At 41.6% G+C, this 19,016-nt stretch overlaps 1 protein-coding gene across 4 annotated transcripts in view; it reads left to right on the forward strand.

Moving 5' to 3' along the window:
- LOC117499702 (signal-induced proliferation-associated 1-like protein 2) overlaps positions 1 to 19,016 on the forward strand; it is an 85,960-nt gene that overhangs the window by 33,883 nt on the left and 33,061 nt on the right. For all 4 annotated transcript variants that reach the window (XM_034152282.1, XM_034152284.1, XM_034152285.1 and 1 more), the window contains exons 3-8: positions 2,966 to 3,099; positions 4,670 to 4,858; positions 9,817 to 9,991; positions 10,372 to 10,475; positions 11,987 to 12,144; positions 12,766 to 13,342. In XM_034152282.1, the coding sequence (XP_034008173.1) occupies positions 2,966 to 3,099; positions 4,670 to 4,858; positions 9,817 to 9,991; positions 10,372 to 10,475; positions 11,987 to 12,144; positions 12,766 to 13,342 (1,337 nt within the window). The remainder of the gene's footprint in view (positions 1 to 2,965; positions 3,100 to 4,669; positions 4,859 to 9,816; positions 9,992 to 10,371; positions 10,476 to 11,986; positions 12,145 to 12,765; positions 13,343 to 19,016) is intronic.

Genomic DNA, 19,016 nt, shown 5'->3' on the forward strand with positions numbered 1-19,016 from the left:
GGTGAGCGAGAGGGTGTGTTGCAGCTGTTCCCCGTGGGGGCCGCAGGGGTGTGACGACCCCATCCTATCAAACTTTAGGGTCAGTAAAACTATGCCAAGGTCCCAGGTCCCCTCATTAAAACACCTACATGGCCGACACTGGAAATACCACGCAGACCCCGACCCATCACCGCATTTCACATATCTGTTTCCCCACTGTCTGTGAGACGCTCTCAGCAGATTGGGTTACCCATTCTTGAGCCTCCCCAGAAAACAGCTGCTTCACCTTTCACACTGAGAGACGCCTGACCTTCTTCAAAAAGAATCTCTGTGTTAGGAAAAATGCTCTTCAGTGTGACAGCGTGAAAACTTAATCGAGACCCAGCGTAAAGGAATCTGCTCTACTTGCAGTATGTCAGACTGTACAACTGAGCCTACTCACGCATAGTTAACGCATCCCTGGTGTAGCTGTATTATGTTTTTATCCTCATTCCGTGGCAGCCAAATGTATAATAGAAATACCCCGTGTTGCTGTCAGCTTCATTCTCATGTTATAGCTTTAACAGAAGATGCCTCTTTCACAGTATGTGGATGCAGCCTTTGCCCTTTTTTCATGAGGTGTTTTATCAGAAAGACAAGTCGTCACCTCTGGTTCACCACAAAAAACACACACCCACACACACATAAAAATAGGCGCACACACACAATCTCACAAACATGGCTGTGTGTCACCACTCTAGGGCAAGCTTTTATCAACCTGGGCTGAACATTGATCCCATTGATTGCCTAAAGCCCTCCTTCCCTTAGCAACAGGAGTGTTTCTCCCCAGGCCGCCCTAATGGACACAGTGTTTCCTTCACACCCACGGGCCAAGACTTGTCACACACAGGTCATGGTTATATATGTGTGGGTAAACATTGAGATATACAATAGAGGGTGAACCAGGGGTTTCTTAGCCTTTTAGGAAGTGGAAGGTAATTGTTTTTTATTGGATTACAGTGCCAACACTCTAGCGTAACAGGTACAGATGCAACTTTTTGAACTTTACTTGGCCAATTGATTTCGACCTCATTGTTGAAAAGAAAGGTCGATCCTCCACATTCCAGATTCGACTTGTAAATCTCCAGCTTGCACCCTTACCTTATCGATGACATGCGGTGTGTGTGTATGGCTTTTACCTAACAGTCTGTGCCAGCCTGACTTAAACCATCATACGGCACAATGTGCAAATTGATCAGATGGTGGCAGATCAACCAGTGCATTGCTAGTCATAGGTTGCTGAGAGCTACTCATCCTAACTGTGCCCTATGGAGACATTTGACATTAAATAAAGTCTTTTAGTCACAAAAAAGTGAGGCAGACATGTGCCGAACATTTTAGAAGTGTGAAGTGACAGAAAGATGGAAACGATGCATCATTTGACATGACAATCAAACTCATCCAGTCTGCATCCTTTGGCAAATTGTCAAAACTAAGTGATGAGTGACAGTGACATGTTATAGAAATGCGTTGACAAAATGCTCTCACTGCAGTCCACACTGTCTCGCTCTCTATGCTGCTGGTATTCTGATGCTTAGTGGCTCATATGCAACAAGGCCACAAGGCCTCCTACCATCATTTGACCTTATGCCTCACAGAGCATTTGGACTCACTTCTCCGTCCCTGACAAGCTCTGCATTCCTCTGGCAGTTAACCCAGCGTTGCCTCCATTCAACTAATTCATTATTCATGATGATATGCGCTTTGCCCTCACGTTAATGCCACCGTTACAAGAATGAGAGAATTTACATTGCATGCTCTACACCACATGGATGCCATGCCAAAACCTCTGCAGAAATCTCTTAATGAATGTCATCGCTTTAAGTCTCTGCTGAGGTTTTTCTTTGTCGTAGGTTGAATCCAGGTCTTTCTCTCAGCTTTAGCCTGGATTAAGGGCTGTTTGCTCAAGGCACTGCATTTTGTTTGCAAAGCCTTGCTCCAGTCCATGTCCTAAACACACACACTCATACACACAATATTATCATTAAGTACAGTGTATTTTGAGTGTCTTATTTAAGCAGCTATGACACATTTCAAATATTTGTACGTTGACACTGAAATTAGCCATAATAATGTCTTATAATGTCTTTACTCTACAAACACTAGAAATCTTGTTTAAGGTACAGAAATACTCTGAGCCTGACCTGAGGGGCTTCCTGGTGGCCTGGCGGTTAAGGACACTTACTGTGTAACCACTGTGTTTAAATGTAGCTCTAACTGTAACTCTTTTCATATATTCCTCATTCTGTACGGTTAATTATCGAATGAATGTCATGAAAACAAAAGCAAAATGACATTGAATGATGTCTCCCTTAATTGTATCAGTTGACGGTCTACCATAAGCGGGTTGAGTAATGGTTCAAAAGGTTCCCAACAATTCCTTTTGTTCTTAAAAAGTTTTAAAAAGTCAGCATTACACATGTGTGCGTTTGGTGGGATTATAAATTCATTACTTGAAAATGATTAATCTAAAGCAAATATTTTATTCAGACTCCCAAATTCATCTTTAATACTGAACCATGCAACACAAAAACGTTCTTATATTGCTTTGCTCTGATAGCGTGAGAAGCGCCATGCTGCAGAGTATTTGGGTCGGTGACGGGTCACCCACGTTCAAACTGTGTCCTGGCTCTATTTTTTCATTTGTTTGTTTTTTTCCTAAATCCCAGTGCTACCACTACATGCCAACCTCTAATCCAAAATGAATCAATGTCAAATCTCCACTGGACCCCTGCTGCTTTCTGTAATCACTGTCACAGCTCACCCATGGCCAATCCACATAATCAAACACAAGCACACGGGCTTTATGCTATAAATTGATATTTGATTGAAGCAAAAATAATGCATTTCATCAAATGTGAAAAAGGATAAAGACTCTTATTCTGACAAATGTGGATCGGTGCAGTAATAATGTGTGTCTAATTCAAATAATTCTTTCCCATTTCAGAACATCAAAACTACTTTGGGGTCGATGAAAATCTGGGACCTGTGGCGGTCAGCATCCGCAGGGAGAAGCTGGACGACGGGAGGGAGAAAGATGGAATGCAGTACAATTATAGAGTCACCTTCAGAACCAGCCAGGTAACCATAATACCCCATTTGCACTTTTTCTGCACTGCTTGTTGTCTTAAACCAACGTGGAACTATTAGGGGTAGATTTGTATCGCTCTATTGAAGAATTGCCTACAGGCCCGAAAACATGCTTTTAGATGATGTTCCCAACATATGCATTCAGCAAGACAAGTTAAGGTCGATCAGCTCAGGGCTCATTCAAGCAGTACAGGAGTTCAGGAATGCTTCAGTTGCCCTGAAATCAAGAGGAGGCTCCTTGCAGCTCTCTATACAGTAAATCTGCTCCCAGCACCCTAATGTGCACAATAAGTCTGTGCCAGTTGTGACTCTGTTGGTCAGTCATGCAGACACTGATGCTGTAGTCTATCCGAGTCAGCGTGATCAGTCCTCGCCGGCTCACAGCCTCGCACACACACATCACGTGCGTGCCGTGTACACACAACGTGATTAATCCACAAACTAAAATGCACAGTGCCACGGTCCCTGTTGGTACAGAAAGCTCTCCTTGATTGATGCTGGGTGGTCTCTTCCACTGAATAATTCAGGTGCAACAGATGTGTCAGGCAGGGAAATGTCACTGATATCCGATGCCATTCTTGGTGTAAAGCACCACTCCCACGATAAAACAATGTATCTGGGTCACGTTAGCCCTTCAAGTAGCACGCAGACAATATTTCAACTCCCCAACTGCCGGAGCATCTATTTACAAGTGCTCCTATCATTTAGCCCCGGCTCTCTCTGCCTCTCTCCGGCCCACTCTCACTCTCAATCCTTTCTAAGTCTGTTAAGTAATCTGCTTTTCAGAAAGCCTCTCTGTCGGACAACAATTGACTGCTGACATTCACAGGCAGCGTGAATGGAAATTAGATTTATGGGCGTAAATGTGTCTGTGATGTTCCAAACAACACCGGGGACACAGAGTGGGGGTCTTCAAGCTGTTTGGGTCAATACTTACTGGCACTTTAACGATCTTACTAGTAAAATACCACTTAACATCTAATGCTCAGTTAGCCCCTCTTAATTATTTAGAATTTGAGTTCCTAATGTCTTCCAAAGGAGCTGTAATGGTGCCATTGCCCTACATAATAGGGCATAACATAAAAAGGATATTATAACGGCCTCACACAACAGTTAGCACATAAGCCTACATTTCATTTCCAGCATTTTGAAATCAAATATAATGGCTCAATAGCATCCAAATGAATACAATCACTGATTGAATGACCCTAATGACCTATATGGTAATAATGCACACACCGACCTTACCTTAAAGGGACAGTACCCCCCCCAAACAAAAAAGTCATAATTTATTTATTTAGATTGTTTTAATGTGGGTTGACGAGTGTTAGAGATTCAACCAAAGACCTCATAGTGAGCCGTTTCACATAGTAACTATTTATTTCTACCTAACTATAAACAAATGATTCCTATTTGGAATTGCTCACAAATATAATAAAGGCAAGAAAAAACCTTTTTTGATTTTGCTTTGAACAGTCCCGTTTAATATATGGTTCAAAGGGACATCAAAACCTCATAATACACCCGATGATTAAACTTTATCATCTGTCTTTTCTGCCAGCTGACCACACTCCGTGGAGCCATCCTGGAGGATGCCATCCCATCCACTGCGAGACACGGGACAGCCCGCGGCCTGCCGCTGAAAGAAGTACTGGAATACGTCATCCCTGAGATTAACATCTCGTGTCTGAGGCTGTCCCTAAACTCCCCCAAGGTCCCGGAGCAGCTCCTCAAGCTGGACGAGCAAGGGGTGAGTACATTGAGAAGCCTATAGTGTGTTGAGTGCAACTATTTTGTCTTTGTTCACAAGTTGCATTGTCAGAATGACAATTTATGGTATTAACTGTTTTTTAAAGGAGTTTAACTGACCTATTATTGTCTGATTGTAGTGACTTATTGGAGTCCTGTTGTTACTGTGAGGTTGTCAGGAAACTAGTGTAGACTTTAGAAAATCACTGCATGCTGACAGAAAATAGTGCATAAATTAGGTAACATAAAACCACTATTTATTTTTTGTATGGATAAATCAAACAAAGATATATTTTGTTCACCACTGATCTTAAGGCAATTCTTAAGATTTGACAACCCCCTCTTTAATGTAATGCTAACATTAATGCTGTTAAATACTGCAGGTCCCAGAATATCTTGGTGAGCAAAACAAATTATTGTTTTAATTATCCGGCCACAATTGGACAATTTGTCATGAATTAGACTTTTAGCTTGTTTTGTAGTCTAACTCCCGAGTCAATACATTGCATTACATGAGACTACTCTATAGTAAAGTCAAATCGTGTCTCCCCAGTTAAGGTCAAACTGCAGCAGTAGGAAACTTTTTATTTTTTGCATTAGGAATAACCTAATACAGGATATTTTTGGGGGGAAATGTTGCTACAGACTCTCAGTTCATACTGACATTGTATAAATAGTGCAACACTTCCATCAGCGGGTCATAGAGTCAATCACTACTGTCTAACCTCATACGACTAGAAAGAGCAGGGCTAGCTGTGGCCCCCTATTTACAGCCTTTATGCTAATCAAAGCTAACCAGCTGATGAACATCCCCCTCATTACATCTAACCTTTAAATAAGGTAAAGCCATAGCCAATTCACTATCATCCACAAATATGTTCCAGCTGTTTGATCTGAAGCCTTCAGTGCCACATGTCAGTATTACACATAATGTGCTAGAATTACAGAATGTTGTGCTGTATTGATATCATGGTTTATATGATACTTCTGTCTATATTTCTGACATTTGTGTGAGCTAAAGAAGGAAACAGGGAAGGGATTAACTTCAAATAGCAGGTAGCTTTACGCCATATGTGGGCTGCTTATTATAGATGAACACAGGCTCCCGCATGGAGGCGTAAGACAGCCAATATCACACCTAATTAGAATCAATATGAATCCCACTCTCTCTGCAGCCAGCATCAACTACTTCAACTCACATTTTCTGCCAAAGTAACTCACTTTTGACAGCTTACTCTGTCTGAGAGCAGGTGATTTGGTATTCTGTCTGCGTGGCGCAGAATGTCATCTTGCATTATCTCTGTTTGAATAAAATGGCTATTAGTGATATGGGCTCTCCATAGTCACAGGTGTCAGAGATGGATTCATTGTGTGATCTTAAGGCCTTTCATTTTTCATCTAATTAAACTGCAGGATTGAAAGGATTGAGGATTAGCTGGTGCTGTACTGCTTGTCTTACTATCAGAGAATTGCTTATTAGTGTAATTATATTCATTAGCATGAACCCCTCCTTCCAATTGACAGGGGAAAGGCTTTTTATAATAGAAAGTGTCAGCCGTGTCCTCTTGTATATTAAGATTGTGTTACACACATAAACAAGAGCAGTGTAGTGTCCTCTCCAAAGCAAGTTAAATGCACTTTAGATGATGACAGACTTTGTGTATCCAATTATGGCAAAGTAACTTTGTAAGTAAGTGCTCGAGGAAGTGCTTCCTGCCAGATCTCAAGGAGCTGATACGAGAATTTGTTCACCTGCCATGCAGCTCCTCATGCCTTTGGTATGAGAGGCTGCGTGCAGAATAGATACCGTCTTTGATATAAGACCGAAACTGACACACAGGGGAGAAAAAAGCAATAAAGTGATGTAAGAAACTACTTTCGGAGGAGGAGAGCCCGCACTCCTCCTCACAGACCTCAAACCAAACACCCGTTGGAAGCCACTTTATATTTGGACATCAGTAGTTTTGTACAGTCCTGTTTTAATCATTAATGTTATGCTTGCCGAGCAAAAGTAAAAAATGTTAAGTACCCCGTAATCGAAAATCTTTTTAATGAAACTGGACTTTCACCGCCCCTCTAATGTGTTTATGCGAGGAAGCTAATATTGGACAGGAAGTGCTGCTACTCAGAAAGTAGAGCGGACTGCCAGGCCTGTTTTTGAGTACTATTTTGTGTGTATGCTCACTGCAGAGTCCTCTGTTTTTGTGTTTGAGTGTGTGCATGTGTGTGAAAAAGCTTTTCTTTTGGTGAACTGAAAGCTAGTCTAGTGAATGAGAGTATCCCGGAGCCAGGCAGCCTTCAAATGAACCTCATGATCAGCTCTGCAGAAAGAATATCTCTGAAAGCACTGCTGTAATGGCTCTGGCTGTAAGAAGAGAACAGAACACATGTGAATGTATTTGAGATCACATTGTAGATCACAGTGAACTCTCTGTGTGCCAGATGGACAGGGGAAAGCATTAGGCAGTTCATCAGATGTTTTAGATTTGATTTTCTTTAGGTGATGGAAATCACAAATTATACATTTGTATAAGAAAAAACATTGATGTAGAAATGAATCTGTTGTTGCATCTGGAAAATGGAATTCTTGTTTAATAGAAACTGTTTATCAGCTGCTTTCAAATTTAAAAATATGATTTCAAGCTTTAATTATCTAACTCCAGATAATAAATGCGGCGAAATGAACAAGATAAAGGCTTAGCCTGCACGTGTAACTGCTCATAGTGTTTGGTGATAGTGAAGAAATCATGGAAGAGGTCAGAGAAAGGTCACTTATCTTTCCCTCTCAATTATGCTGAACAAATTACCATCTTCCTCAACTAGAAAGAAAGACATTTCCTCTGCAGTTCTGGGTTTTACAACTTAAACAAAGGATAAACTCACGAACCCGTCCAACTGCAAACACTCCATATCAAGTTTACTTCCACTCGTCAACAGGTAAAGCCTTTGCAGGATCATAAATCACTTCTGATGCCCAAAGCGACAACTCTGATGTATAATTTAGGCTCAAGTGAGATTTGTCCCTCAACTTCAATACTGTAATCTACCACCTACTGAGGTTATTGCAGTGCAGGGGAAAAAAATCAACTCCCTCCTATGTAAATCAATCCCCTGGCACAACATTGAAACTTGAGGATTAACTTTGAGTCACCCTGAGACTTTTTTCTCCTCCCTTATACGTTCCACATTCCCTTTTTTTTCGATGGTATTTCTGCAGAATGTGAACACTTCTGCCCTAAAAACAGCACAAATTGCAATAGCAATGTTTGTGTAATGATGCAAGCTTGTAGCTTTGTTTTTGGGAGCCATTATTTTTAAATGTCTGCTGCATTGAGGACACTGCAGTGCAGACAGATGTCACAGCGATGTTGTGTGTTGTGTTAGGGCACCGCTGTATCCCTCAGGTGCGCCGCAGAAATCTCCAAAGGGAGCAGTGTCCTCATTTCTCTCTCCGCTCATTAAGTATTTCTATCTTTGCATTTATAGAAGAAAGAGGGGCAAACATCTACCCTGCAGCGCTGGATAGATAGAGGAATATTGAACATAATAAGTAAAACTGCTCACTAGCAGCTTATGCTCAGATTTTTAGCAAGTGGATTATTTGAGCTAAACATAGATCTGTTTTATGGCATGATTCTTTATTTTCATGGCTGCTCTACCTTGACATGAGCTGATACCGCCAAAAAAAACACATCAAAGGCGGTTACACAATGAGCTTTACCTCAGAAGCATTACTCATGTGTATTTTCGTCCTGATGGTTCTGCACTTTTCAGGCACCGCTAAATTTGTACCAAAGGGCAATGTGATTGTCCTTGCCTTCGGCGGCAGGTCCGTTAAAAGGGGCAGGAGGTTAAGTGAGTCCATATAATTCAGGATGAAAAATAGAAGACCACATCATTGCACATGAGGCTATTTCCACTGGGCTCGATCGTATAATAGCTTTCCCTCCAAACGCAGGAGCTTTAGTGCAGAGCGGTGGCCTGATGGAGAAAGTCATCATGACAACAGTGTCAGGAGCACAGCGGGAACCCATAACCTGTAACGGAGGGAAAAGACAATTCCAATTTGTTTCCGTTTAAAGATCATTCGTTGGCCTTCACATTCATAGAAAGGTTTTTGCCGCAGTGACACATTCACCCTGGGTCAAGATCACGCTGTCCTTAGCTGTGAATTTGTTGGGTAACAGGTGACAAACAAGGGGGCTTTTTTTCTTCTATTTCCCCCCCTTTTGACTCTGTCTCTTGGCCAGCATCAGTGAGCTGTAAACCATGAACAATTCATGTTGGCGGAGAGGGCCTCTCACTCTCCATGCGCGAAGAATTACTCCGATGTTTTATTCCTTCCTGTCTCTTCCTGAGACAGGTTCATATCAGACCTGTCCTTTCCGGATAATATTTTTAAAAAACTCCCTGTGAAAACCTGTGCAGTTTAACTTGCTTGTGTATGTCTGTGAACAACAATACACTTTCTGACATCTTTTTTGAGGCACTTTTTGCTGAACAATGGTGGAATCAAGAGTATTATTAGTGGGGTGTTGGGAAGATCAATGCCATTTAAGGCCTGTTATTTCGTCTAGAATTTAAGTATAGTCTTTTAAAAACATATCAAAATGTTATTGATTGAAGCTTTGAGTTTCTTGTCATGAAGCAAAGTTCTCCTCATGCTATGTGTCAGTATTTCATCCCTCGTTGCTCCACAGCTGCTCTTAAGTAGCAGCTATTAGCTTGACTTGATTTATGCTCCAAGCTCCTAGAAATCCATAGCCTGGCTTCACAAAAGAGGATTTCAGCTCTCTCCTAGAAGGGTTATGAAGGCCTTCACGTTAGCCGTGACATGATGGAAAGGGGGCACTCTCATGCTTTTGAGTGCACAATGTGCAGCACGTAACGAGTGGTGGTGTGTGATACATATCAGCAACAGGAAAGGATACTTACCCGCTGAGTGTCTCTGTATTCCAGCTAAGCTTCCAGCACAAGGTGGGAGTGCTTTACTGTAAGGCGGGCCAGAGCACAGAAGAAGAGATGTACAACAACGAGAGTGCCGGACCGGCGTTGGAGGAGTTCTTGGATCTGCTCGGCCAGAGGGTGCGGCTCAAAGGCTTCACCAAGTACAGAGCTCAGCTGGATAACAAGAGTAAGATTAAAGACACCAAAACTAAACTCTCACATTTCAGCCCACACTCTTCTAATCCTGCTGAGTGCAGATGCTCAGCTCTGGACTATATTGCTTTTTGGGGGGTTTTGTGTGTTTTTTAGTTTTAGCCTCAATAAAGGGATAGTTTAATTTTTTTAAGTTGGATTGTATAAGGTACTTTTTCATACTGACTGTATAACCTGCAATAGATTATCGCCCACAGGTAGAACAGGAAAACAAAGGCCGACATAATAATAAAAAATATCGGTTAAAGTGTATTGACTTGTGATTTGTATTTAATTACATCTTCAGCTTATCTAACACAATGGCCTTTTTAGTAATGAGGCCGGAGACCTTGACTGCCCTGTCCTGTGTTACAGCTGACTCCACGGGCTCACACTCTCTGTACACCACCTACAAGGACTACGAGCTGATGTTCCACGTGTCCACCATGCTACCCTACACGCCCAACAACAGACAACAGGTCAGTAAACTCCACACTTGGCAATCAATCCTCTTCAGCAGACCACGTGTTGGCTTTACAGTGTGGTGAGCCGCCGTCTAATGGCGGTAATAAGTCCCTGAGCAGCTTCCTTTAAGGATATCTTCAATTCTGAATCCTGCCAATCTTCCCCAGAGGCTCATTTCACCACGGTAATGACCTATCAGTTGAAAGCATGAGCGTCACCATGGTAACGGTACCCTACCGTCGGATTTTAATCAATGCATCCCCAGGGGCCGGACCTGACTTGGTTTTAGATGGGCCTCTGTGTCTGCCTGCGCTAACAAGTGGAATTAAGTGGATGTAGACTGGTGAGCGATGGCCCGATAAAGCTGCGGTTTACAGAGGTTCACCGTCTTAGTCCCTGCACTGCTTGAGTGGAAGTATTTTTTGAGCCCAAAATAAAATCAGTAGGTACACCCTGCAGATGTATTAACGGTATACATATCCAGGAACAGGATCCACAGTTACACACGAACATACGGAATCTTATCATGTGTATCTAAAATGTCTGATTGGCAGGATTAAAGGGGAGGTTTCTTTCTCCCTTCTTTTCTCCTCCGCCAATTGTATTTCATACACTGGGATAGTTTCATTTAATCCCTGGAGGTAATCTTCTAGCTCAAGCAGAGCTCACCCCTTTCTCTTCATCTTTTTCAATTCACCTACTGAACCCTCTAATCCTGCTTTCGATGAGTTCTGCCTCATGCTGACCCTCACTGACAACTTTATAGCAGGCAGAGAATGAGGTTAACAATCGCACAATTCAGCAATACCAGAAGTCTAAATTGAGTTTAAGTAAACAGGTCTTCTTCATTCAACAAAGCCTAAGTTCGGTTAGAAATACAAAAAAGGCCTTTATCTTACATTAAAATTCAGAATCATAAATAAAAGCTGTATGTAAAACGAGTTCAGAGCGGTGTGAAGGTGCTGATGCTACACACATCTCATTCAATTTGTCATTCCACATTGTAATATTATGGAGCCTTTGTTTTGCTTGGCTTGTCTAATCAAAGGCAAGACAGAATTAGGCTGCAGTAGCTTTCTCAAAACTACACTGATACTTAAGAGGTTTGTCCATAATGGCTACACCTTAAAGCAACAGTATGCAAATACTGTAAGAAATAAGACGCACTCTTCCTCAATTCAGTATTCTTTAGGGTTCTGCTGCTACATGTAACTTGGTGTTCTACGACCAGCACCTTATGGTACCTGATGTTAGCTAATGTTAGAGAAATAGATAGATGTATAACTGACTACAAGTCAGTTTGACTGCTTTTGTGACAAACTTTTATTATACATCTTTGATCAGCAAATCCTACATAGTCCCACGTAAAAAAAACCCATTGAATTTACTCTTAAATTGTAATCTTTACTAATGATTGTTTATAAAACTGTGTACATTTGAACTATTGTACAATATTAACCCTTTATGTGATGCTTTTTTTCCTCCTTGTTCTGTACTTGACTCCATTTCTCTCTCCCTTTTATAGTTATTAAGGAAGAGGCACATTGGCAATGATATCGTCACCATAGTGTTCCAGGAGCCTGGGGCCCTTCCTTTTACTCCGAAACACATCCGCTCTCATTTCCAACATGTGTTTGTCATCGTCAAAGTCCACAACCCCTGCACTGATAACGTCTGCTACAGGTAAATAGAACAAGCGTGGACCAGGCCTGTAAGGCTCTCTTATGGCTATTTAACTGAGTAAAAATGCAATATCCGAATTTGGTGGCATTGAGTCAAACTCCCTAAACATTAGAGCGCCTCACCATGGGATGAAAAGCAAATTGATATCCTCAAGACAATTAAAGGAAATATGTTCATCTTTTGATGTGCTTTGCATAAATGTCTCATCTCTGCAGCGACTTTTAAGAACACTTAATTTGAAAGAATATTAATTATAGCCTGCTGAGTGCTTTCTGTGGTTTCTGTCATGACTTGATAGTAATGTGCAGGAATCACAAGGCTCTTTTGATCTGCACAGTGATGATACAGTTATTATCTTCAGAGACACCTTGAAATTAAGACTTACGACTCTCTCCTCGAGTGTTTCTGAAGTCAAGACAACTCTTGTTAATAACATAGCATTTGTTGAACAGAGGAAGATTAGTCTGAGATCAGTCTTTCCACCAGAAATAAATTCCCCGAAAGCCATATCATTTCAACACTCTTCAAATGGCTGCTCATTATACGTATAGTTCAATACTTCTTTATTCTCTTAACTGTCACCACTGCTTGTGATTCATTGTTTGACTTCCTGTTTTCCAGCGTGGCCGTGTCCCGGTCCAAAGACGTACCTCCGTTCGGGCCCCCTATTCCCAAGTCTGTGACTTTCCCAAAGTCAGCCGTTTTCAGGGACTTCCTGCTCGCCAAGGTCATCAACGGAGAAAACGCAGCGCACAAGTCGGAGAAGTTCCGAGCCATGGCGACCCGCACGCGGCAGGAGTACCTTAAGGACCTGGCTGAGAACTTTGTTAGCACGGCTACTATTGACTCTGCTGTCAAATTCAGCTTCATCACCCTCGGAGCCAAGAAGAAGGAGAAGGTGAAACCCAGGAAGGATGCACAAATGCTCAGCGTGGGGGCCATCACCTGGAGTGTCCGTGCACGGGACTTTGGCCAGTCGTTAGACGTGGACTGCCTGCTGGGCATATCCAATGAGTTTATTGTGCTCATCGAGGAGGAATCAAAAAATGTAGTCTTCAACTGCTCGTGTCGTGATGTCATTGGATGGACCTCGGGGATTATGAGCATTAAGATATTTTATGAGCGTGGGGAGTGTGTCATGCTGTCAGCCCACGACAACTGTGGAGAAGACATCAGGGAGATGGTGCAAAGACTAGAGGTAAGATCCTTAAAGACTCAACTGTCATTATCTCAGTTATTTTAGACGTCTTAATGCCTTCTAGGGAAGATGAGATGATCCTTTGTAGGATACTTAATGCCCACGTCTTAGTATCGGTCTCAAATCATACCACACAATACAAAGAGATTTGAAAACACTGCCTCCACCTCAGAGTGGGAGTAATTTACTCTCTGTAGGAGTCCTCTGAGGCTAATTGAGGGTTTCATCTCATCCAGTTTTATTTTCGATATAATGAGGATATTACAGTAAAAACAATTAAGTCTTTATTCCAGTGGCGTGTCTGAAATGCTTAATGGATCAGCCAAGGTGCAGCCCAGGTTGGCACGAATACAAAAACATGCAAAGACAGATTAACATCAACATTAGACAAATATTCACGACACCCTTTCCTGTTCAGCCACGGGTCATCTTTAGTGTACCAAGAATAGGAGAACTGAGAACAGGATATATAGGCTGTATCTCGGCTTGCTGCGTTTATCTGTGCCTGTTGCTCAGTTTATCTTCTCTTTTGGAAATGACATGACCTGTTGCATTGGTCTTCTCTTTGATTTACATTGTTGGGGCAGACACAATTGTTGTCTTATCACTATTACAAGCATTTTAGTGAGAGCTTTTGCTGTGTTGTTGACTTCTGACTTAAAGGGGTCCTATAATGCTCATTTTCAGGTTCATATTTGTGTTTTGTGCCTCTACTGTGACATGTTTACATGCTTTAATGATCAAAAGGAGAAACTCCCTCTGGTTTGAACTTTGGGATTTTAGCCTTTGTTGACATTTACATAAAACACAAAGCACAAAACCTTTATAACACACCAAAGGAAAGGGAAAACCCCAAAAAGAATAACAGGGCCTCTTCAAAAGCGTTTTCTTCCTAGTGGTTGTTTTAGTCGGAATTTATTTTCTAAACGACTTTCTTTGTTTCTAAGAAGAACCAGTTCATCATTTTGTAAAAAGAGACCTATAAGTAACATCAATTACACATAAGTAGCAGTCCCTCGTTTGCCAGGAAGATCTATTGTGACTGTGTCTCATACTTTAATGGTGCAGCGAGGCCTTTTACTTAAGGAAAGTTGTGCTAGCTCTGTGGTGAAACAATGCATTCTGCAAATATTGCTCTTGCCATTGTAGCTTTACTACTTGCCACAAGCCTTAATGGCAGCAGAACTGTTGCTTGCCTAACCTATATCCATCCTGTCAAGTCTCAGGCGTTGCTACTCCACGCTGGGCTTCTTGTATTTTATTTTATTTCACTGCCTTTACCTCAGCATTCCTGACAGAAATAACTCAAAATGTTTTTCTGACTTCCCTCCGCCTGGTCCTCTTTGTGTTTTCCAGAGGCGGAAGTGTCACTTGAATGTGAAATCAATGGAGTCAAGGGAGGATTACAGACCTCATGTTGATAGCTTTCTTTGGCTGATCACACAGAATAAGTTAAACGTTAAGGTCACACAAGTACAGATGCTGTCCTGACATGCACTTGATATGATAAACCGTTATGAAACATCATAGCATTTTTTGTCAAAACTCCCTGAAGCAGACAACAAATTAAATGGGAGGGAGGAGGATTACGGTTGGTGTGATTTTGGCCCTTTCTCAATTTGGCAGATGTCTGGGCGCAGGTACAGGAGGGGGTTGCTTAATCAGGACACCAACCCAGTTTTGAAGAGGAGCAAAGAAAACACATTTTTTTGTGGTTCTGACAGGCTAAGAATAGAAGACACTTGGCCTCACTACTTCACTATCCACTTAGTCCAATTTCTCACATCCCCATTTTGTAGCTCTGCCTTACCCATCTGTACATCTCTGTGGCCCTGAGCTGCCGTCGGTGCAGTCTCTTTTGGAAAGGAAAGTTCCTAACTAAGTGAAAGTATCAAAGTGGCAGCCTTGATAAGAGTCTGCAGAATTCTTTAAATGCTGTCCCACAATTCCTTCATCAGTAACATTTAAAGTGGCACACCATTTGGCCGTTAATAACATCCACCGCCGCATAATTCCATACCCCAGTGTAAGTGTGGTTCGTACTAATTCTCCTTCACATCTCTCCTTGACCACTGCCATCGAGAGCAATGAACGTTAATAAAAACAGACATTTGATTATATTCTACCACAGCCCTGGTTACAGTCTGATTTTTTGGGGTATGCAAGTCTCGACAAAATAGGTCAAAGCACCTGGTTCCTCAGACTGGACGCTTGCATCAGATGCATTGTTTCCTCTCCTTGTGCTGCTGTGTAGGCTTGCTTTCCCTAATTCTAGTTTCCATCATCAGGCAGCCCTTTGTTTCCTTTAAAAAACATTGAGGTTGAATCCCAAAATCCAACCTGAGCCTGGGTCTTTGACCTTATTTCTGCCTGCCTGCACACTCTCCTCCACTGATCCCTTTGGCAAGCTCTTCATCATTTCCAACAAACCTTAAACAGTAAGTCCTTCGTTCAGCAAACAACTTGCAAGTAAAAATCTATTTCCCACAAAAAACATAAGAAGGAACCTTATTTTTCTGAGGATAACTACGTACAGATATAATGACACCTTTTTTTTATGATCACCTTTCGCAGGGAACTATTTTCTAAAGAGCTTAGAGATTAAAACGAGCAAAATGTGAACATGAGCACAAAGATTTTCCCCAACCGCCTCAAAAAGCACAAGATCCCGAAGAAGTATTTACCATAATTAATATTAAAGAGGACACGGGTGTCATTCAGTGTCTACTCAACTCATCATAAGAAAGGACAGAGTAGGATATATTAGCATTTGTGATTAACCAAAGGACATTGCTTCCTCATTCGCTATGCTAATATCCTCTCACATTCACTGTCCACTTACCCATGGGATTTGTGAGGTACATTTCAAAGGAAAAGCTCAGGGTAAGTATTAATAAGTGGGTGATATTTGTGGTACACACACAGAGAGTGGAGCAGCAGCATTCGGCACATTTGGGTATAAGCTGCCTGCATACTTAGTCCCAAAGGTGTCTGTAATATCCCGGAGGTTGTCTCGAATCGTGTTTCGTTGGGAGGATTTGCAGGCTGCCGGACCTGTGATGTAATGCAAAACCATAGTGAACAGATTGTCCACTGTAACACACAGAGGAGGCCAGTGTGAGAGCACAGCTAAAAGCTTTGTGATAAAGTCCTTTTCTCCAGGGTGCCGCTGAGCTGGGTGGCTGCGTGTTCAGCTTTTATGAGACAAGTCGTCAGGGTACAGGCAGCCTCCCACATTGTGTGTGCTTCTTTATCGACTGTATGCATCAGCAGGGCTGCAGATAAAAGCAACTCACCGTATCTGCTGGAGATTTGAGTGATACAAGATGGAAAGTAGGAGTAGTAGTAGGGAAAGACTACATTGACAATAAATGCTTTGAAAATAACAGCTATTTTGGTATTATAAATCATTTCATATATTTTATAGTTCCAGCTTCTCAAATGTCATTTCATGCTCTTTTTTGCAATATATTCAAGGATATGGGAAATCTTTTGTATTAAAACATATCACATTTAGCTGTGGTGAACTCATATACATTTCACTGTATTCTAAAATACAAGAGTTTAATTAAAAAAATATATTATTCTATTAAAAGTACAATTACATCTTTATATTGCTTGGTTTGTTCAACGAGCAATCCAAAATCCAATTCACTTTATAATATAACAGAGAGAATGAACAAGATCTTGATCAATGTTTACAATTTTTCCTCAATCAACAACTTAAATAATGAATTGACCGATCAACCAATCAATTCATAATTTCTTATCAGCACCATTTTGAGGCTTTTTGTTCCTAAACCAACACAAAACTCTATTTACCCATTCTATGAACGAAAAGGAGCAAGATGAGGGAAAATGTTATTATGGTTATGTCTTGCCCCATTAAGCAAAATGGTTCCGTATCCCACCAGAAGCCTCTGTCCTAGATTTAGAAATTGATTCACAAATATTCAGCCCAGAGATACGAGTGTCCCTAGTTACGCCAATCTGTGCTTCAGGTCTTTGAAGCTTCAGAGGGATGACGGGGGTTTTTCATGTCTGTAGAACTTGCTACTACAGTGCAGAGGGTGTCATCAATGTCAAAGCTACTTCTGACTGTCAGAACTCTCACTGACGATCACCGCCAGCAACACTGCTTGACAACAGATTTGAGGCTGATGCTTTGGGTTTCATTGAGACAGTATTGTACTGTTACATCACCAGCAGTCTAGCACTCGGTGCCAGACTTCCTGTCACCATCTTTCATGGAAATATCTTTACAGGTCTCAAATTCCTCCTATAGATAACAAGTGTCCTCTAGGATTCAGACATTTTAGATTTGGGCCATACGCAGGAGAACCTGGACACATTAGCTTCTATGATGAAGGCATTTAGGAAGCCATTATTTAGGCCTAATGAATTTCCTGACAAAGGGCAGTTTGATTCATGTTCCCTAATTCCCCAGCCAATGTCTTCTTCATACACAGGCCATTTACTTCCAGACGTTCCCCTTTTGAAAGCTTTATGTCCTATTTCTTTTGCCCTTGACGTTTTCTGCAGATGAATTGTTTAGTGCATGGGTCATAACACAAAAGTGCTCCTTTTAGTTTCATCTCTCTTTTAAAACTGGATCTTTTGAGCATGATTTTATTGCAAAAACCGAGACGGAGACTTATAACTTCGACCAACAGGATGAGTTCCTTTCCTCCTAATAAAGTTTTAGGGTTGTGTCTCACTAGGAGATGCATTAAGGTTGTCACGGATCTCCTCTCACACAGCGGGGTAGGATTTCTCTCAGTGTGAGAATCTGGTGGAGTGTTGACAGGCCATAGTCTGAGTTAATGTGTCCCTGAAGCCAGCTGCCACTCTGAGGCAAATGGAGTCACCCACAATTGTACCACGACTAATCTGATGGTTGATTAAAACTCATTGGATCCAGTGTGAGGTTTGTTTCCAGCAGTTTTACCACAAAAATGTTTTCCATGCCCACTATGTACCAACACCCAGGATAAATAAGCTCAGTTGTTTCATTATGGCGAACATAGACAGGCTACAGGGGCGTGTTTTATCTTGCTCGGTCTGGTGGTTGTTTGTTTAACTGTAATGTTGCTGAATCAAGAGTGTTGTCTGAACCTCAGCTGAACTGGAATTGCTTTTAGGCAGTGGCTTAGGCAACTACATTTGCATGTAAGTACATCATTGGAAAAGAGCATACTTTAAGTTTCATTTACAAACGCTATTGGACAAACAGCTACTGTCATCCACGAATGAAGTTTTCAGTCTCTGGATGCAGTTACAATGACTGCATATTTTTGTATGCGTCAGCGGTCAGTGGGTTATGTGTTGGTGAAGTTATCTCTGGTTAACAGACTTAGTTCTATAGACAAGTCCATGTGTGTCCACAGAGAAAGGTGTTTGCAGTTCCCGTGTGTTTAAGCTGCCTCTAAGCAGCTCTGTGCACTAAACCAGTTAGCTCCGCCATGTATCCTCCTAATAACTTCCATTTTGAGAGCTTCCTTGAATTAGCCAAACAAACATGCACGTGTTTTTCTGCTTAAGGACAGGATTTCACTGTGCTCTAATGGTATTTCACTAGTTTAAGGAAACCCACACATATCAGAAAATATCAAAATTGTACACTGTTGAAGCAGAGTTTCCGTTATCATTTTTTTTTGCCGGTCAACATGTCCGT

The sequence above is a fragment of the Trematomus bernacchii genome, unplaced genomic scaffold (assembly GCF_902827165.1).
Source record: "Trematomus bernacchii unplaced genomic scaffold, fTreBer1.1, whole genome shotgun sequence".
In the NCBI taxonomy this organism is placed as follows: Eukaryota; Metazoa; Chordata; class Actinopteri; order Perciformes; family Nototheniidae; genus Trematomus; species Trematomus bernacchii.